This window comes from Crotalus tigris, unplaced genomic scaffold (genome assembly GCF_016545835.1).
Source record: "Crotalus tigris isolate CLP2741 ecotype Arizona unplaced genomic scaffold, ASM1654583v1 scf7180000018652.200882, whole genome shotgun sequence".
Lineage (NCBI taxonomy): Eukaryota > Metazoa > Chordata > Lepidosauria > Squamata > Viperidae > Crotalus > Crotalus tigris.
In genome coordinates this window covers 126,061-148,711 of record NW_024097126.1, presented here as the reverse complement: position 1 = coordinate 148,711, position 22,651 = coordinate 126,061, and the positions used below count along the sequence as shown (strand labels likewise).

General features: G+C 37.1%; 1 protein-coding gene across 1 annotated transcript in view; it reads right to left on the bottom strand.

Moving 5' to 3' along the window:
- MYO3B (myosin IIIB) overlaps window positions 1-22,651 on the bottom strand; it is a 176,315-nt gene that overhangs the window by 46,686 nt on the left and 106,978 nt on the right. The window contains exons 20-23 of the mRNA XM_039355285.1: window positions 21,060-21,171; window positions 18,236-18,398; window positions 16,449-16,529; window positions 6,850-6,964 (exon numbers count right to left, since the gene is read on the bottom strand). Coding sequence (XP_039211219.1) covers window positions 6,850-6,964; window positions 16,449-16,529; window positions 18,236-18,398; window positions 21,060-21,171 — 471 coding nt within the window. The remainder of the gene's footprint in view (window positions 1-6,849; window positions 6,965-16,448; window positions 16,530-18,235; window positions 18,399-21,059; window positions 21,172-22,651) is intronic.

Genomic DNA, 22,651 nt, shown 5'->3' with positions numbered 1-22,651 from the left:
GATTTGGAATTAAACCATATACAAATAGCAAGTTTTTAAGCATTTTTCATTTTTTCATTGTTGGCCTTTAGCTTGTCAGGGAAGTGGCAAGAAGGGAGGGGGATCATGGGATCAAAGTACTTGGCTTGAGAAAACCCATCATCTTTTCAGATCTGCCATATCACCCAAAGACAGTCTTTTACAGCGTTAGCTCACTTGGTGCTTTTCAGAGCTGAGATTGTTGTGAAGTTTAAAAACATAGTGGACGGATGAAGTAAATATTGTCAGATGCAGTATTTTATCTTTTCACCACTTCTTTCAGAACTCTGTATCTATAGGGCTTTTTATATTTTGTCTCCTAGTTTATAAAAGCCATGGCCTAAGATGTGGAAACTCTCAGCCTGCAACACAGCCTAAAGCTGAAATAAAGCTGAAACAACTACATACTAATTTCCCCAAAACATAAGAATACTCCAATTCAATCAGGTCAAAGCCCATTTTAATTCAACATTTTATTTCTCCCAATAGCCAACCAGATGCTATTGTGGTGCTTGAAAGTAAGAGATGGAAACATTCTCCTCTCATTTCATTGGCTTTTAGTAGCCCCAAACCAGAATTAACACTGACACAAGACTTGAAGCCTTTGACAGACTTGTCCTTCATTCATCTAATTCACTTTTAAAGCCATCCACTGAAGTGCTTCCATGGTGAAAGGATTTGCCAATGACATCACTGTTGCCTGGGGACACCCAGTTGGGGCTCCTTTCGCATCCCCATGAAGTTGTCAACCAAAGTGGTACCCATTTATCTATTTGTGGTCGCCCACTTTAGAACCATTGAGTTGGCAGAAGCTAGAGTGTGTGACGGGAGCTCACCCTTCTCCACAGCAGCCGTGGGTCTCGAACACAAGCCTGCCGATCATCAGCCCAGTGTTCTAACCTTGTGAGCCACCATGCTCCCTTAAGTCCTCAATTTACAACCATAATTGAGCCTGGAATTATGGTGTTAAGTTGTTGCGGTCATTAATTGGGTCACCACAGGGTGTGTGACTGTCATAACTTTAAAATCGGGTTGTAATTTTTATGGGGGAGTCCGTTGTAACAGAACAGTCACTAAGTGACTGGTGATAATGAACGACTACTTCTAATTATGTACTGTGTGAAGAAGTACTTTTAAAAAGTCTTTTAAATTTCCTACTAGTCAGGTTAGTTAGATGGCCCTTGTTTTCTGTTTCTCCTGTTTTCCCTCCATACTAATTTTCTCCGGTATTGAAAACCAGATTATAGGATCATCATTTTAGGGGCTATATTTTGTAAAGGATGCTTTACATATTGCTATGTTATAATCAGTAGGCTTGGTCAGTGAAGAGAGTTAATAGGAATTGTGAAGTCAAAATATTTGGAGGGCTGAATGTTGCTCAGCTCTGCTAAAATGCCACGAGTGCTAGTGGTAATATATATCTAAATAAAGGTAATCTCTTTTTGTCTTCTCTTTTGTTTGTGTCACTGGTTAGAATTTATTCCACTCTATCTACATATGTCCAAAATCTGTACTGGAGGATCAGGGCATCTTCTGAAAAAGTGTAAGATAATGTAGGAAGAGGATCAATTTATAACAATTATCCAAGTACCAGATGTTTAAACATAACAATAATTACAATATGTACTTATCTTTCTGGAAGACAACATATGCATTTAAATAATAATAATAACAATCTACAATTCTGATATGTGACTTGTTTAAATTTCTACCATCAGTGTAAAGTACAGTAAAAGTCAGATTTTAAACTTTTCCTTTGAAAGAAGGCTCATTAACTCAGTGGAAATTTATTTCTGTATAAATATGTTTAGGATTGCAAGGATTGTGATGAATGGATCCTTCCCCAAATATTTACAATATGAATCAAATAATCTACATCAGAATTTTACCTCTGTGGGTATATCACAAAAGTAGATCAATGATTAACTATGATTCATTTTATTGGGTATTATTGTGCTGTTAGTCTTTTTGCTAGCAAGATTATGAAATCTACAGGATCTGATTTTCTTTCTTTAAAAACAGCAATCCATCAATCATTTCAATTGTATGGGGGGGAGGTGTAAGAGGGAAACATCCAAGCTCCATTATTTCCTTTGATCTGATATGGGAAAAGATTCTGCATATTATGAATGTATCCTGTTCATTGAGGCTTCTACTAGAGCTTGACAGGTACAGTGAGCTGTATTGTAACACTTTGTTTAGAGATATCATAGAATAAATTGAAATGATAAATGGTGCCATCAGTGAATGTAAATCATCTGCTTTGCTTTTGAAACACAACATGAGCAAAAAATGAACCATAGCAAAAGTCTCCTCTTGTGACTACAAACTACATGTATATATATTATCAGCTGCAGAAAACCAAGCAGCTATTCAAGAGTATGATTGAAGGGAGTGAGATTCAAGAACTGCTACAGAAGGAAACAGGGAGTTTACAATAAAGGCACAAAACATGAAGTTCAAGGACTAATATGATCTCCAGATAGCATATTTCAAGCTTGTCACCAAATTGTGGCAGAAAAATATTAAAATCATTGGGAGAGATCATGCCCTCTGTTTCAGTTGAAATCATGTTAGTTTAACGAAAATGAAAGAAGAATTGATATAAAGTTTATACTGATCCCGACTTACAGGCCACTAAAGGGGCCTTTATTTAATCATTTATTTCAATTAATGGGAACTCTCAAACGATACTGCCTAAAGGCAGTATCAACAACTATTACCACTAGAAAAATTATAATTGTATAAACGCTTTTAAAGCATATTATAAGAAAATGCTACATATTATTTATAAGAAATGAATTTAAATAATTACCTTAACTAATAACTTATTTACTGTGTATGATTTGGGATAGAAGCTCCAAAATGTTGTCTGATTAGTTGTAAGAGATGTAAATTTTATCAGACTGTATGCGTATACTGACCATATTGTTAACAAATATAACACAAATTGAAAAGCCACAACAAGCAGTACTATTAATACAATAATAAAATGGAAAATGAAGCTTTATTTATTGATCTTCCCTCACATAACAAGGTAGGAGGTGACTAAAAAAGCTGTAATTCTTTCATTTGTGGTGCCTCCTCTTGGAGAATATCATACCCAAAGAAGGATGCCAGATCCTTCTTTTAAACTTTTTTCAATGCCAGGGGAAAGAACTTTTTATTTCCTGGCATTTTAGTTATTTCAGAAACTTTACACTATTTAATTTTGCTGGTGGTTTTACATGAAGTATATATGCTGTGCTGTGGTCTTTCTTGCTTCTTGTTTTAGTTCTAGTGCACCAATAATAATTCATGATTTCACTATTTTAACTTTTCCTCTACACCATTCAGAAAATTTCTGAATAGGTAATCTAAAAGTATAATCTAAAGGTGTAATCATTAACAAAAAGGGCCTCTAGTGGCACAGTGGTTAGAATGCAGTATTGCAGGCAAATTGCACACAGCTGAGAGTTCGATCCTGACGGGACTCAAAGTTGACTCAGTTTTTCATCATTTCAAGGTCGGTAAAATGAGGATTGTTGGGGGCAATATGCTGACTCTGTAAACTGCTCAGAGAGTATTGTGAAACACTATGAAGTAGTATATAGGTCTAAGACCTATTGCTATTGCTAAATATTGACAATATTTAGGGTTTCCAAGTTAGAAAAATTGGCAAGGGGGGAAGAGGAGAAATACAGAAGGGTGCAAAATTATGCCTGGTACAGAGAGAGTAAATAGAAAAATTATTTTCTCTTTAATTAAACTTGAATCTGAAGTTAAGTCATGAAGCTCGGTTGTGGGAGATATAAAAGGAATGACTTGTTCATAGTTCTCGGGTTTCCAAGTACTAATAATATGATTGTCAAAATGTCTGCTTCTCACTTATTTTTATTTTTAAAATAATAAACAGGAGACTAACGTGCTGCCAAGCAAAGCATATATCCCAGAGACAATTTCATGACGAGCATATTCATGATTATAAAAAGATTAGAGATCCCTCAATAAATAGCTATTGGATGAAGTTGCTTACACATAGAAGAACAATCTGGACAGGTTTTAAAGGGATTGGGCAAATTAATGGAGAGTAAAGCACCAATATCATGGTAACATCTGTAAGAGATATTTCTCATACTAATAAAAGGAATAGCAGATACCAAAACAATGGATAAATATAAATTGCCTTGCCTTTATGCAAAATGCAAGAACCTCCCTACCACTGCACAGAAATACAACAACACACACACATACAAGGAAATGGAAGAGAGTTCTGGAAACTACCTATACATTTCTCATCTGAAAGTACAGTATTTGCTAGAATTTGCTAGAATTCTTGTGTGGCAATCCTACCTTCTAATCCTGCTATTCACCAGGATTCTTCCCATTTTGTTCCTTGGCTTAAATCAATTTAGACTGCAAAGAGGGAAGTCTGACAGTCAGTTCTCCAAAAACAAATGAATAACGCCAGGAGTTTTGACTGGATTTACTGTTATTTTCAATAAAGTTACTGGATTATTTTCCAAGCATGTTTTTAATAAAATACCCCATTTTGGCTCAGGAAAATTACAATTTGGTTATAACGTTTGGAGGTTTTCAGGAACCACTCCAAGGTCCTAAAATAAAGCTCAAATAGCTGCCAATCCGTATCACTAACTCTTACAAATTTCCTGTTTCAAAACATTCTGAGTCCCAGTGAACTGACAGCTTCATGCTGTTCCTTTCAGACAGTTTAGTTTTCTACGGGGGGGGGGGGCGCTTCATCTGCACATGCCCCTTTGATGCTCAATTTAATCAAATTTCCTCCTGTGACTGAAACTGCAATCTTTTTGCAGACACTCAAGGGCAAAGGTAACGTGACACTGTTAAACTGAATTTGCTAATTATGTTCTACTACAATTTAGGGCAGACGATTCCCTTTGCACCTAGAAGTTCAGACGTTTATTATTTGCCTCAAAGATGGCTAAGAGACAGATTTGTGCATAAGCCTAGCTCTCTTTGGTAAATGTCAGAGGCATGCCACACAATATAATATTTTGTTAATATAGTGTACCTCGCTGGGCAAAAGTGGGAGAAGATGGAGGTGAAGCAATGTTTGTTGTCTTTCAGATGCTGACAAAAAGTTGCAAATATAATCTGTATTTTCTGCTTCTGCTCATATTATTTAATTATGCTTAGAAAGGCTATAGTCCTACTTCCCTCTTGCCAATGAATAAGCCTAAATCAATTTAGACTCATATTTAATATTGCCATGTATGGGATAGCAATGGGCAAATACAAATATTTCAAAACTTTTTACAGGAAAAAGTGTTTCTGTAGATGGGTTTTATATTGGCCAGAAAAAAACTGGGGGTGGGGTTTGAGGAAAATGGGAGAACCTACTGTTGTGTTATTTGTCTGACAAGAAATTTGTGCCATATCTTTTTCAGACATTGGAACATTACTGTTCCTCATTGCACATGCTGAAGATCCACTCTCTGGAATAAATTTTGAAGGTACCCTGGGAAAAGGGGGGCAGGGAGAATTAACTACCCCCTGTTCATTGAGCAGAAATTGCTTCTACTTATGGAAACACCTCACTGCATTCTGTCCAGGGTTAGAGGCAAATGCATAATATGAAATTTCCTACTGTTCTATATGGTTTAAAAAAGCAGCCAGAAAAAAATATATGATCTAGGCAGACATTCGGTGTATTGAAAATGAGAAAAGAGAGACTAAAAACCAAGTTTTGGGGGGACCATTTAAAAGCTGCATTCTCTAATGGAAAGATTAATTTCCATGGTACAGTAGCAGCTCTAGGCAGAGGTCATAATTTATATCCTGCTTGTCATGTGTCTTGGCCCAACTGAGCGCTATAGAGTATCATTAGAATATACAGTCTGGCCCAGAGAATGGTGAGATTGGAATGATTCACATGAGAAGCAGCTTAGAAACAGTTTGCCTGAAGATACCATTTGGTAAAAATGTTTTTTTTTTTTCATCTTTTAAGACGTGTAACTGTAAATTAAGGAAAGATTTCAAGCTCTGGCTTTGGAGGAAACATTTGATAGAGTGCTAAAGAAGAATTTTTACATTCTCCAATTTTCATGGAATAAAAGGCTGATAGCAAGCTACTTACACATAACTTTTCTCAAGGAGAAAGGATTATACCATCTAATGAGAAGCTAGAGCACATTGCCTTAATGTTTTGCCTCTGGCAGTCTTGAAGGATAACCTTCATAACATTCCTATGGGAGACCAGAGCTACCCTTTGGCTCCAGTGAGGTGGAGTCTGTGGGTCATATTCTACATATGGCTATTTTCAATGAAGTTCTTTCTGCTTCTCATATTCCATTTTTAACTAATAGATCAGGAAGATTGGATATATTTACACTTCTTTTTAATTGATAGAACACATATAGCTGTTACTCTTAAAGCTGGTAAATTTTGTGCTATGGTTTGTTGAATCCACCAAATGGCATTTCAGGAACCAGGTTAGTGATCTTTAGTGATTTAAATCCTGAGCTTTAATGGGATCCTGCTAACATGGCTTTTATTATTGTTTTGTTTGCTTTATTACAATATATACTTAGTTTCGACTGGACAGTGATTATAATAAAGATTACATATAGATTGATTAATTATCAAAACTATAAAACTAAGCCCTTGACATGTGAATGCTACAAATCATATTCACAAATTTGCATGAACAGACACATCTTTCAAAAACAATATCTAATTGTAGCTCCTGATGATGAATAGTTGCTCAAGACCTACTCTGAGTTGTCTTGCCAACAACATAACTAGGATTTAGTGAAAAAAGTATCTCCCTCTATGTATTTTCTTTTTTTGAACAGAATAATTAAAACTTACCCATTTTCTTCATATTTGAGATTGGAAACAAAACCCACTGATTCCACATCTGTTTGATAGTCAATGCTGTTCTTCCATCTTCTATAATTTTTGCGTGTTAAATATCCTCTGAAAGCTAAACAAGCATTAGCAAAAACTAAGATTAAAAATGAAGCAGCATTATCTGATATTTTGCAACATACAAAATACTCTTTGTTCAACCTCTAGAAAGAAAGAAATTCAGATTTGTTTCAGTTCTGCAGCATCTTACAAAGTTTACTGACCATTACAAAGAATGGCATTGCCAAAGGTCTGATCTGAGAATAGCTACAGATAGATTTTGTCAGCAAGCTATTTTTGTGGAGAAAACTGAATCACCATTTATTTTGAGTATTAACAAGATACTCACCCTAAGCATCTGCTTGGCAAATATTTTTATTTTATTTATTTTAATACACTGTCATCCTTCCTTTTCTTCAAAGAATTCTAGAAAATTCATGAATTTAAATACTGAGTAATTAAGCGCTTATCTCTCTATATTATAAAGCACAAAGTATCAGCAGAAAAACATAGTATCATCAACGATATTAAATATATATTTAAAATAGTTATTAAAACAGCCAGCCTAAGAAGTAATGAAGTGTTTCACTGCTTCACTTTAGCACAGCGGTTCTCAACCTGTGGGTCGGGACCCCATTTGGGGTCGAGTGACCATTTCACGGGGGTCACCAAACAACGCAGTCCGCCATTTTTTCCCCCTTTTCCTCAACTGTGCTACTCCCTTTTATTCTATTGGCTTTTGAAAGCCAATAGAATAGACTCTCTTGAATAGAGTCTAATTGGCTGGCACATTAGACTCTCTTGAATAGAGTCTAATCGGCTGGCACAGGGGGCGGCACCACGCCACGCATGCGCGGCGCTCCCGGGCAGGGAAAGTCCTCGACTTACGACCGGTTGGGTAGTCCTCGACTTACGACTGGTTGGGGTCGCGGCATTAAAAAGATTGAGAACCACTGCTTTAGCAGGTGATGTTGGAGCTAAGAATAGTCACTGATATGACCTCTAATTCCAATCACTCATATTTCAGGAGTTGTAGAAACATAGAATAGGAGTAACCAACTTTCTGCTCACCAGAGGTTTTTAGCTTTAGCATCTACAATCCCTTGTCCATAGAGCTGAAGGAATTGTGGAAATAAATGACAATTCCACTCCAAAGCATCCTGAGACCATTAGGTCCCCTACAAGTTTAGGGGATGCCAGTGTCAATGTCCTTCTGTTTATAAGAGCTTCAGGTGTGGGTGTGTCACTTGACACTGCCATCTCTTAAACACCACTGAAGATGTTACCTAGCCTGGTAATGAAAAGTTCAGAAATCAACCTGGTAATGAAATGTTCAGAGAACAAACCTTCAGCCTCACATGCCTGGGCATCAAAGATTCTTTGCAGGAAGGTTTTTATCTTTATTAGTGTTCATACAGATGCAAAGTAATTCCTATGTAATGTGTTTTCAAAATATTTCGCTAATATTGATTGGAGAGCCAGTTTGGTGTAGTGGTTAAGGCATCAAGCTAGAAACCAGGAGACGGTGAGTTCCAGCCTCAGACACGAAGCAAGTTGGGTGACCTTGGGCCGCTCACTTATTCTCAAGCCTTAGGAAAAAGGCAAGAACAAACCACTTCCAAAAACACCTTGTCAAGAAAACTTCACGGGCTTGTCCAGTCACTCACTAGGAGTCAAAAGTAACTTAAAGGGACCATAAAATAAGAAATAAAGTAAAATAAAATAAATAAAATAATAAAATAAAACAATTTCATGCCCCAATATGTCAAGAATTGAGCTCCATTGACTCAGATTTGAGACTAGGCCCTTCTTTCAAGAAGAAACTAAGTTATCAGTGAGAATTAACTTGGTTGAGGATTCTTCCAGAAAACTAGCTTTAGTCAAAATTTTAATCAGCAGAGTCTCATACAAGCATTAGCAGACACAAAACTGAATTCTAGCTGAGGAACAGCTTTCTCATAAAAAAGGAAACTGTAGCACAGATCCCATAGAAAAGAATATGTGTAGCTCAGGGTTGAACTGTGGGGTCCTAGGTGCTCTCTGGACTTGGTTGTTTTTTTGCAGACATTTCATTACCAAACTAGGTAAAATCATCAGTGTGATGAAATGTCTGCAAGAAAACAACCAAGCTCAGAGAGCACCAAGGACCCCACAGTAACACAGTTCCTAAACATTGATACAGAGTTTATTCCAACGTTCTTGTGTCTTTGAAAGCAGCTGTACAAAATGTGGCTCAAATTTGATAGAAACAAATGGGCCATTTATCTTCCCATTCTGCCTTGCAGTAAACAATGTTCCACTGAGCTATAGGCCAGGTAATATAGACACATCATTTTTGGAAAGAACAAATACCGTAGGTAAAAGATGACTGAACAACTAAAATGCTTTCCTTTATTCCCTTCAACAAAGAGATATAAAATAGGCTAGCCAGTTTTATGTTGATATTTCAGAGACAATAATAAAATGTCTTTACGTACTTTGAAAACAATGGAGTAAAAATTACCAAAAATCAGCATGGATTCATCTGACTTGATAGAGACTAATCTTACTCCTTTTTAAAAAGACAAGTTAACTTCTTTAATAGATGATGGAATATATATTATATTTTGATATGACAAAGTACTTCATGACTTTCTAATTTCTAATTAAGCATGGGGCTAGATGACATGACAATTAAGTGGATACATAACTATTTCAAAAATTATATATTTATTGCTCATTAGTGGTATGCAACGAAATTTAGTCCAGGGTCCTTTATTTTTCATTTTTATTAATAACTTGCCGGAAGAAGTAGAGGGAATGCTTATTCAGTATCTATATGATGCAACATTGGGAAGGGAGTTAATAGAGAAAGGTAAATAAAACAGCAGGAACTTTAATGAATAAATAGAGAATTATGCACTGAGAGTCCCTGGGTTGGCAAAGTCTTGTGAAAATGATATTGCACTGCACATAAAAAAGGGATGGGCTTCAAATTCATGATTGTGGTCACTATCTTGATTTTTCTGATCTCCTACCATGGGCACTCTTATTTGAAGGGGTCAGGCCCACATCTTTATGGGAAGCAATGATGATGGCAACTCCAAGAGGCCCTAAGGATCAATTTCTGAGTGGGGCAGCCTTGATTTCCTTCTAATGCATATTTTCTTCAGACAGTAAGGGTTCTTGACAGTTTATTTCTGGATGACTATTTAAAATCCTGTTTTTGAGATTGTGACTAGAGAATAAGAACTGCCTTCTTGGCACCCTCCAGCATATATCAAATAGTCAACAGAAACCCTGTTTTTCTGATGCTGCATTCTAACAATGGAACATAATCCCTAAACTAATTCGTGTGATAAAAATGTTAGCTATTTGTAGGCAATAGGTAAAACTTATGTCATTTGTTAAAACTTTTAATAAAGCAGAGTTGCATCTCTTATTATGCTACTATCACTTGCCTTCTTTTCTTTCTATTTTATCCTTTTATTATTGTAGTTTTTATAAGATGCCTCAAAGATTATTTGATCAAAGAGAAGTTTTTTTAAAAAATGAAGGGAAGGAATCAAATCTTTGGAAATAATAACATAACTAAAATCAACAGACCATTAATGTGTTTTAAAAAGCTAAGCCAAATATATAATGCTTTAGGAAAATCTATCAATATTCTTAAAAATAATATAAAAGATTTTAAAAACTGCCTTATGAACTGAGCTGGGGTATTTTCAACTCTCTTAAAAGATTTCTCAAATTCTTTAAATGGATATAGAAACTCATAAAGTTATAAAAATTGTAAAGCAACTTTGTAGTTTGTAGATCTCATAGTCAACAGAACAATTGTCAGCTAATTTAACACATCTGGAAGACACCAAGATGGGAATCCTATAGAAGTGTAGATAATGGGGGGGGGGAGATTATCATTGACTTCAGGTTCTTAGTTATCACTTTGTTGGTTGGTACTATATAAAATGTAAAAGTATTATTGCAACAACTAGGGATGAGAAACAAAGAGAATTAAGCATTTGGATGACTTTATCTTCCTGATTAGAATTTTGAACTAAAGAGAACAATATTTTTGCTACTATGAGCTGCACTTAAAAAAAAAAAAAGATTGGGACACGATAATGATATGGTACCTGGAGAGAATAAATAGAGTATAGGTTTATTTTTAACTTCTTTTTTTTTCATTTTAAGAGAAATAGGAATTTTTTCCACTGCTTAGCTTTAACAAAGAGGAAAAAATATTTCACTAAATTTGAGCAGTACATAAGCTAAAGCAATGATGAATTCATATGATTTATCCTGGGGGCATATCTGATTTCACAACTTTAAAAAATCCAATTAAATTTCAAATTATAATATCAGTTTTCCAAACTCAACTCAACAATAAACTTATTTCTCACATACTTTGGGTTTCTACATTTATTAAAATATTTCCATCCCACCTTTCAACTCTGCAGTGGAGCCCCCAAGGCAGCTAACACTGAAGCCTTTTTTTCTTAGAACACATTTACTTTTTTCCCTCCACGTTTTATCAGAGTCTGTTCAACTGCTCGCCTAGCCACTTGTGTATTTGAGAATCTATTTATTTTCAAAATGCAAATGCAGCCTATCTCTAAAGACTGCCTTGCTGGAAAATAAACAACCTGAACAAGACTTTCTATCCGGCCCGCGATCTCTTGCTGTCAAAACCATTCAAAGAATATTCTGAAATCTGAATGTAGCCTCCTCCGCCCAATAATTAAAATGAGCAGGCTAATCCTGGAAGAATTATTCAGGCAAAGCATCCCCCTCCCTTCCCTTCACACAGTATAAAGTAATGATAAGGTCATTTACAAAAGAAACTACTGCTTTTGAAATGGTGACTTGTAGACAAGAGGACTGCCTGGAAGTAGGCCATAGATAACACTGAAGGCTGCATTCTCCTCTCAGACACCTACAGCACCAGCCTCCCAGTCTTTGGAACAGATTCTGATGGAGAAAGGGTCCAATAAGGTTAATACCCCTACTTTGATCTCTGTCAAGGCAAGAATTAATTTACATTTCAGATGAAAAAGGTTGACAGCATGAAAAGGCATCTTGTTTCTGGTATGTGAATGTGCTGTAATAGATTGGGAATTCTGAAAGGAAGTTCTGAGGAAGCTAAAGGGATAAACCTCACTGCTGCTTTTACTGGGAAAGAGATGAAAGGAAAACAAATTTCAGTGTGAGCTGTGTAAAAACATGTAAGCCAAGGGCTTCCTAATTTTCAAGACCACCTTTTCTCCTCCCACTCTGGTTTCTTTCTCCCTTTTTAAACTTCTTCTTTTTAAAGAAACTTATTTTACATTAGATGATTCTTTGAATGCTTTGGCAATAAACCAAAACTCTTCCAAGAAACAAACATCCTCAGGCTTTATTGTAATGCTGATCATATTTTGTAGGCGTCTTTCATGAGTGCTCGGTGGTAGGGTTTCTATAGCATCAAACATTGTTAATACAACAATTGCGATACATACAGTATTGTTTGAGAAATAAAATTCTGAAAATGGCCAATACCATTTGAACAAAGACTTTAGTGGAGAGATTCAAAAGCATAGGATGATAGACACTGTACAACCAGACTTTTTTCAGGAAGACGGATTTGATGCCCTACTTGAATTCTCCCATAGAAGCAATACAAACAACTCTTTATAACATGGGTTGGAATAAAAGTATTACTGATAGAATTTCATATGCAGCTATTTAATGCTTTCTTTATGCTGTCTATATGTTATGGCCTCTTGTTTAATCTCCCTGTACAGAAATCAATGTCCTAAACTGGAGTACATGTGTGCCAATTTTACATTACGGTAAGAAATAATTTCAAATGCATCTCATTAGTTGTATAAGAAAGTAATCTCCAAAAATACTTTTTAAAGAACTTTGTCTTTAGAATTCTTATGTCCTGATGCAAGTATACATACATCAGCAGTCCACATATTCCATTTATTTATACTGTAAGGGATACTGCCCCAGACATTCTATATATACCTTATACCAGACATGTCAAACTCGCGACGTCACGTGACTTCGCACAACATATTGGGACGGTTTTGCCATTGCCGGCAATGGGGTGGGCGCGGCTTCTGGATGACGTGTCCGGCCCGTGGGCCGGCAGTTTGACACCCCTGCCTTATACTATGGCTCTGCCATGCTCTCAGAATTCATGTGACTTTTTGCTGAGATTGGATCAATTACTGTTTCCTTTATCAAGCACTGATGGGAGGAGACACTCTGTTAAAACAAGATGCAATCAAGACACATTTGGAGACACATGCCCAGATGCTATGACATCTAACTTCAAACTATCTGTGTCTTCTTCTTGTAGTATCTTTTGCCTGCTCTTCCAGACAAACAGAAGATAAAAAGGGAAAACTACATTGAAAGTTTCTCTGATATTAAAACAAAACCAAAAAAGGAATGCACTTATTGCACTGCTAGGAGTGTAAACATAAAATCACACATACCTCTGATACATAAATCATTTTGTGCAAATCTCTAAAATCCTTATTAAAACATCATTTTAAAACCTGCATGAATCAATGTGACAGTACACTCTCAACTTTGGGTATGATTGGACCATCTGTTGCTCCTACTGGAATTTTTTTTTAGGTTTCTAGCCCTCATCTAAGGGCTTATTCAGTGAACAAGCCTCTACTGTGATGAGCTTAATTCAGTCTGGAATCATTCTTAGCATAGGGATCCAGACAGGAAAAAAGAAATTGCATACATGGGAGGGGGGGAGTCATAGTTCAGTGGTAGAAGACATCCTTTTCTTGAAGACCAGTTTGAGTTCAATCCTGGGCATCTCCAGTAAGACTAGAAAAATTCTTCCTGAAACACTGGAAAGCCACTAACAGTGGTACACTAGAATAACCAATGATTTGACTGAGTTCCTTAGGTAATTTGAGTTTCCTATTTAACTCAAATGAAAAAAAAAGGTCTTCTCTGAGAGCAGCCTTTCTTAATCACCACATGTAAGTCTTTTCAGGCTGGGCCTGGTGGAGAGCATAGGCCTTCTATTACAAATCCTGGAAGTGCTGCTTTAGAATTTCTGTTCACTCTTCACTTCTTAGAGCAATTTCCAGTGACTTCCAAAAACAGTAGTCACTTTTCTTTGTATATATTGTATACCACTGTGGTTTCTCCTCAGGGACAAAGGCACAATGCAGTACTTAAATATTCTAGAAATAGAATTTGACAAAATATGACATGAACAGGGTTATAAAAAAAACTTTTTAAAGAGAAAAATTCTAGAGGGAGTAATTTAGGGCTGAATCATACGACCACTTGTCCCAGTGCAAGTTTGGGTTTCTGACACAGGATGTCCTCAAAGGGTCCCAGCCATCAAGAAGAAAAGCTCCCCCACCTTTTTCCAATACACATTAAAAGTAACCAAGTGAAACTGACAGATTTTTTTTTAGTTTTCCTTCTGAGCCAAAGCAACAGGAAGAATGGTTCTAGAGTCATCAGAAAGTGTTCATACAAAAGGTCTATCAATGGAAACGACATGTCATCGAAGATATACCCACAAAAAGAAAGTGATTAGTGTTTGCTTTTCTGGCATGGATAGGAGGAGTAAAGAAGCAGAGGAATCTACCAGCTGGTAGCTGTATTACATGCAATCTAAACATCTGGCCACCGCTGAAGTCAAAGTAGAGGAAGGAATTGAATTCAGAAAAGGGGTTTCTGAAGCTGGCTTTGTTTCTAGCCAGTTTACCCACAGGAGTCAAGCAGCTTAAGGCTGCACAGGGCTGTAAAGCCCTTAGGATGAAAAAAATAGTAAAGCCCTTAACCCTTTCCTAACCTCTTATTTCTTCCTAATCTCACTCCCTCCACCTGCTGTATCAAACAACTGCTCGCAAAAGGAAAAAAGACTGAACCTCCTTATGCAAATAAGAGCAGCTGGGCAGACATTTTGGAGTACAAAGGCAACTGTGAGGGGAAGGATTAAGCACTTTGCCTCCTTCAGCATATTTTGGTTCTCCATCCATTTCCCAAGTTGATTTCCCCCATATCACCTCCTACGATTTGGCTAATGCTTAATTTAATCCTTCCAGACATTTTTTATCACCAGGTTCAAAGCAACATTTCTCTGTTCAAAGTTGCCTGCTCTCTTTCTCATACCAATAGTTCAAATTAGGAAATTGCTTTTTATTAGCTCAGGCTATAATAGCCCAGATCATTTGCATTTTCATGGGCAAATCTCAGAATCTCAGTTAAAACACTTACAAAGCTCATATTACTACTTACTTTTAACTGGGCATTCTGGGGGTTGAACCACAAATCTTCTGCAGGCAAAACATCAGCGCTGCTATTAAGTTATGGCTCAGCCTAAAAAATGAACGCTTCTATTCTTTTATTAAAAGGTGCCTGACTTGTTTTCTATAAGCAAAGCACATATTCTGTCACAAAGCAGTGGGCTTCTCCTGATTTAATTATGTTCATATTAATATTCATAAAAAAATTACTCTTGCTCCAGAATAGCCTGCATGGAATGGAGGTGAAGCACTAGAATATGGACGCCAAGCTTTGGGTGGCTGGAGACTGAATTTCAACATTTTCTTTTGGAACTGTGAGGGAAAGGCTATCCAGTTTGGGCTGCAAAACTCTGAATGATCACTAAATAGCAGCGAAACTATCCAGAAAACTCTCTAATGATTGCCTAGAATTCTATTGCCCAGATCTTTTGGCCCTAGTTAGATTCACATGGACAAGGCAATAATGCAAAGGATTCCAGATTGCACCACAGCTCCATTTTGTTTCTTTTAAAATTTATATTAAATCTACATTAAGTTTTACATTACAGTTTTTATTCTTTTTAATGGCAGAAAACATATAAGAGAATGAGAATCCTATGCAGCACAGAGTACAGGTAGTCTGGGACTAATGCCACAATTGGGCCCAAAATTTCTATTGCTAAACAAAGCAGTTGTTATGTGGGTTTTGCAATTAAGTGAATCAATGCAGACATTAAAGTGAATCCGGCTTCTCACATTGATTTCGCATGTTGAAAGCTAGCTAGGAAGACCACTAATGCCAATCACATGATCCCAGGATGCTGTAACCATCCTAAAACAATGTCAATTGTGAAACACCCAAATGTTGATCTTGTGACTGTGGGGATATGGCAATGGTTATAAGTGCAAGGACTGGTTGTGAGTCACCTTTTTCAGTTCTGCTGTAACTTCAAACAGTTACTAAACAAATGATTATAAGTTGAGGACTATCTGTATTCTAAATATTTATCATATTCCTCCAATTCGACAACAGAATTCATTATAGTATGTTGGTACTGGACAACATTTTGGGTCATCAGTGCAATTAAACATAGATTTTATATTATTAACTGGCTCTGGAGATGGTGGTCAGACTAAGCACTTTCCTTGGCTGTCTGAATCCACTGCTTGTCAACTAGAGTGAAAGCAGTCGTCTGAACAGATCATAACTTAAGAGCCTTTTGTCTGGGCTGCACATTATTCCTATCAGACACAAGCCCTGACATGGGAAATCACCCACAGTAAAATAGGTGTCAGCTGTGAAAATATTGCTTTAATTACCTGCTTGAATATGAATAGCAGCATCAATTCTTTTGTTCCTTATATCCTTGAACTTCCTACGAGTATCATATCCTCTCCAGGCTAAAAATACAAAGTCATGTGTTGTGAATTATACTGGCTTAAAGGAAAGGCTATAGAATGAGAAATGTGCCATAATTTGATCTGTACCCCCTTCCCATCCAGGCACTATCCCAGTGGAGCAGCCTGTTGAATGATCAGAATCTGTCTCAGAAGCTCCTTCCCTGTAACTATGGACTTTTTGTATGGCATGTTCTGTCATTAGGCTTGGCCCTGCCAGCAGAGAAATAAGCAAGAGTAGTTATTAGTTGCTGAATATAACTACCGGTATATTTAGAACAAATCAAACATTGCAGCAATAAAGCTGAATTGTTGAAGAAGTAGATAAGAGGCAGCAGCTAAATGGTTTCTAGCTCTATCTTCCTACAAATGCCAAGCCACTTCAATATCAGGAATATATATTAAGAGGTCAAAGGATAAGACAGATGGATACCATTACTCATAATAGTCTATTTAGATACTCTGTACTATACTTCTGCCCCAAGGAATCTGCAATAAGCCATAAAAGTGCCCTATGTCTATCTGAACTGCCCTTACTATCAGATGTAGTGTTGACAGAATGAAAAATATTCATAAACATTTGTTCCCAAAGATTATAGCATTCTAGCACCATAAATATATTCAAATATGAATGTTTTGTTTCCAAACAATTTATCTCAAGGAAAAAACATTACATGCATGCACTGAACAGGAAGCTTATGAGCAGGCTTTCTAACAGGTGACCTATAGATCTATCCAACTGGTCTAACATCAGGCTGAAAGGATGCCTGTCTCTCCTACTATCCATTTCCAAAGTTCCAGAAGAAAGGTTGTAGATTGTAGTCTACAGGTTGTCCTTGACATTCAAACACAATCGATCCCACAATTATGGTTGTAAGTCAGGATGATAGCTAAATGGGTCATTATATAACTACACTCAATTTCACGACCTTTACATTGTATTCATAGAATCATAGAATCATAGGGCTGGAAAGGACCTTGGAGGTCTTCTAGTCCAACCCCCTGCTCAAGACAGGGTCTTATACTGTCCCAGTCAAATGGTTGTCCAGTGTGTTTTTGAAAACCTCCAGTGATGTAGCATCTACAACCCCAGAAGGCTATTCCATTGATTAATTTTTTTCCTTACTTCTAGATTGCATCTCTCTTTGACAAGCTTCCACCCTTTACTTTTTGTCTTGCCCTCTGTTGTCCTAAAAAATAAACATATTTTTTCTTTTTTGTGACAACCCCTGAAGTTCTGAAAGACAGCTACTGTATCCTGTCACCTTTGATCCTTCTCTTCAATATGCTAGACATACCTAGAACCCTCTGCCATTTGTCATATAATTTAGCCACCAGACCCTTTATCATCTTTGTTCCTCTTGGCACACTTTCCAGGTCTCAACAACTTTTTCTGTATTGTGGCGGCCAGAACTGGACACAGTATTCATGTGACCACAGGACACTGCAAATGGCCGTAAATGTGGGCCAGTTGCTTGGCATCCAAAATGTGGTCACATGATTGCAGGGGGAGGGAAATTGGCCATTGGAACTTCAAATCCAGGCTGTAAGTACTGTTTCAGGGTTCATTGTAATTTCAACTGGTTGCTTAGTGACCGGTTGTAAATGGAGGACTACCTGTATTAAAAAAACAAAGAGACACTTTATTTGCAATTTAACAGTTTGAAACTCTGGAATCCTCAGTGATATAGAAAATCCACAATATTTACCTGACTGAATGGTAATAGCGCTGTTGGTTCTTTTCTGTTTGAGTTTTTTGTACCTTTTCGCTCCAAGCCAGCCTTTGGTATAAGCCTGCATTATCACCACCCTGCCCATAACTTCACGCAGATATAAGTTCAGTTGTTCAACATGATAGTATTTCAGGAAAACCTGAAACAAAAGAACAACATCACATTATCTGATAGATCAGTAGACCAAATTAATTCACAAAGATAGGTCTGTACTACAGTGTGATAAGAAGAGGAGGATTGGTCTGATCTATCAAAATGGTGGCAGCTTTCCAAGCAACATTAGAGGAGCATTTTGAAAAAAAAAATAGTAACTGTTCTTTCTAATGGAAAATATGTTGTTCCTTAGCTCAGCTCAGAACTGGATTTGGCAAACCTAGTGCCCATGTCCTCAAAATGCATAAGATGAAATGGATGTGAGTCAGCATGGTGTAATGGTAAAAGTGCTGGCCTAGGAAACAGATGACTGTGACTTCAAATCCTGCTTTAGGCATAAAAGATGGCTGGGTGACTTTGGGCCAGTTACTGTCTTTCAGCCCAACCACCTCACACAGTTGTTGTTATGGGGAAAATAGAAGACAGAAGGATTGATTATGTTAGATGCCTTGAATTGACCAATATGTTCTGTGTGTTTGTGTGTGTGTGTGTGTGTGTGTGCGCACACACACATGTGTGTAGTGGAATTAATTATTATTATTTAGTCTTTCTAAGGTCAAAAATGCAAGCCACAGTATTTCCTATGACACTTTATAGAAGCAAAAATTGGCCTTGAAAGAAGCAGTATAGGAACAGTATTTATGCCTTTGAACTTTGGTATTAAAGAAGACTCTAATTTAAGAATTCTTTAAGAATTCTGAGGACAGTCAAAAAAACAAACCGATGAATCATTGAACCAATCAACCCATAGTTCTCCCCTGAGGAACAAATGACCATGCTCCAATTATTTTACTTTGGACACATTATGCAAAGACCTAACTCTCTGAAAAAATCTGTGATGCTGGGAAAGGTGAAAAGAAAAAGAAGAGGATGACCAGCAGCAAGGCCTCCGTTACAATGGCAATGACTACAGCAATGGGAAACTTCAAAGAATAAGTTAGAGATAGATGTCTTGGAGAAAATCTATCTATGTCAGGGGTGTCAAAATGGCAGGCTGTGGGCTGGATGCGTCACACGCAGGCCACACCCACCCTAGCTCTGTAAAGGCAAAAAACATTATAATACATCACGTGACTCGATCAAGTTTGACACCTGTGATCTATGTGGTTGCTTGATGGCACATAATAAATCAATCAATATCAAATCTAAATTTAGATCCCAATCCAGAAAGCAAGTGGAATATAAAACCATTTTGTCAGTCAAGATTGCCACTGAGGTAATTCTTCATGGAAAAATATCTTTAGGATGTAGCATAGACATTTGCATGAAGTGATAATAGGTTGATTTGTTGCCCAGGCTCTAGCATAGTACATAATGCAATACTTTGGGCAGAGACTGCAAAGCTTCAAAAAATTGAAATGAATTCAACACTTATGCTCAGAAGATCCAAGGTAAGCATATATCACTTCAGAACAAAACAAAACAAAACAAAATCATGAAATTCAAATAGGGAAGGCAATAGCCATAGGCTGGAATTATTTCAGGATGCTTTAAGGTTATTTGAAACATCTTACCTAAGCTTCAAGGAATCTGGAAAGTCACAGGCTTAAATCATTTTTACAAGTGGCACTGTACTATTACTGGATATTGGTCATGAATGTCAAATGGAGCTCATTGTCCAAAGGTAGCATATCCGTGGACATTCATTGCTTGGGCACAGGTAGAAGAGAAACACCTGGTGCCATTTGTTCTCCTTTATTGATTCCCCAAATGTACTTGGGAAAAGAGATGCTGGACTACATAGAATTTTCATCTCTTAGATATAGTGACCACATGTCCTTTATTATAAAGAACAGTCCTTATTTTTCAGAAAGCTGTCTAAAGATTTATTTATTTTTCAAAATCTCAGTTTTGTCCTTTCTTTTAGTCATTTAACTTCACCATACAAATGCTGCCACCTGATGCACAGTTTTTCACATTCATGTAAAAATATGAATTTAAAGAAATGTCTCTTTAAAATAAATGTACATATACTGTTTGATCGTAAATATTCTCATTAGAATATTGAATGTTTTATATCAATACCAGATGCAAACATCACTCTACACAAAAACATTTAAGACCACACTGTCTTAGCAGCCATTTCATGATGAGATAGAGGTGATGTCATGAGGACATGTCTTCATCACAGGATAGGTGGAGCATCCATGCCAGAGCAAGCAGGTTGAATGAACTCTTAGATGTGACATTAAATTCTGCTGAGATATAAACAGGTCTACCAATTGGCTCTTGTTTATAGCAATGACCCTTATGTCACATGGCTAATTGCATCTGAGAATGTCCCTTATTTCAAGGGTTAGCATCCCAGAAAGACTATTTTTTCTCAAGTATTTCTCACATAAAAAGGGATGGAAATTCTTCAAGACTGATATATCCTCAAGAATGCCAATGGACCACAATATACAATTCCATTTTCTTATGAGGGTATATGTCCATATCTTTTGAAAAGCAATGTCCCATGCCTTTTAAGTGAAGGGACTATACTGCAAGAAGTATAGTATAATCAGCTTTTAGACATAGTTTGTAAAGAATGGTTTTTAAAAATAACATTAGTTTGAATACCTTGTCCAGCACTGCTAAATATTACAGGACTTTCATTATGATTGTATCTTCTGCTCCAAGAGATTTGGAATGGAATTTATCTTACCTTTGTTTTCCCAAGAGCCCACTTGTCTAACTTGGCCTTTTGAAGAATAGCAATACAGTTTTCTTTGCTTGGAGAAGGGTTCTCATGTGCTTTGAAAGCAATATAATAATATCTACAGAAATATAAAAGATAACCAAGATCAAATCTCAAAAAGCAAATTGTTTACTATGGCACAGAAAATCCTGCAAATATTATGGATTGGGATTTCATGAATCAGAGCAATTGCCTGGACTAGTTCATGCAGTTTTCTTGGCAAGGTATTTCAGAAATGGTTAGTCATTGACTCCTTGTTAGGGTTGAGAGAAAGTGACTGGCCCAAGGTCATCCAGCCAGGTTACTCTAAAGCAGGATTCATGCTCCTGGTTTTTATCCTGGTACCTTAACTACTACACCAAACTGGCTCTCTCACTATATTGTATATGTACACTACCCAAACATATGTCCCCATGCCATAAAATCACCTGCCAAATGGAATATGTCTACGGTAAGAGCCATAAAAAAAACAGGCAGCTTGATAAGCCTTTTGGGATGGGGCATTTTAATTGGATTAGAAAGGGTCAGTGCTCCTATTAAATCTAAACCTTACCACACCAATAAAACTTAAAATGTATCCTCACAGCCAACTCATCTTCATTCACTTCCCTTGACTTTGTAAAAGTGGTTTATGTATATTTAAAGCAGCAGAATGCCATTATATATGTTTGTCATATGATACATATTTAGGCTTAACTAATTTCAGGATTCCAATAAATTTCATTTATTTTGAAATTCTATTGGAGACATTAAAAGCTAAGGGCAAGGGGTTTTTTTTCCCTTAAAAAAGCATGTGTTTAAAATCTTGATAAATTCTAAGGTAATGTTGGGAACATCAACTTGCTAAATTTAATGGGGATCCCCCAAGTTACTTAATAACATTCTTTCTTCACCAGCTTTAAAGCTGATGTTCATTTAAAGCATTAATACATCAATATTTCAGGTACTATTGCTTTTTTGTTTTAGAGCAGATTGGTGACACTGAAAGATAACTGAGCCCAGATTCACTCAATGTGTGTCAAGACTACAATTAGTTTACAGTAAAAATGACTTCCACATTCATCTTCATTACATAGAAGTTATTGGTGAGGGAAGGGAAGCAGAGGAGAGAGCAAGAATGCAATCAAAGGCAAAAAAGATTCTGCCCTTGGAAAGAGAGCCGGCCAATCCACCCTTCGGTCTCCTTGTATAGTACAGTATAATTGAATTGTGACTGGTCCCAAAATGGGGCCTGCTTCAGGTACGTTGCCACACGGCCTCAATGTAGAAAAGACGGCATGGTGGCTCACCTGCTTTTCAAAGGAGAAATGGACCCAGCCACGATGTAGGTTGGGGAGGAGGGTGTGGGCCCAAGACTTGCAAGGCCCCAGCAGGGCAGGAAACAGGCCTGCAGGGCCCCAGTAGAGTGGAAGCAGAGCACAGGTTCCTCAGGGACTGGGAGTGGCCCTGGGAAGCCCAGGCAGGTCACCTGTGAGTTGGGGAGGTAGTTGCAGTGTGGGCCTGGCTCTGTGCTAGGGCTTCCAGGGCTTCTATCACCCCTGAGGCACTCCATGCTCTGC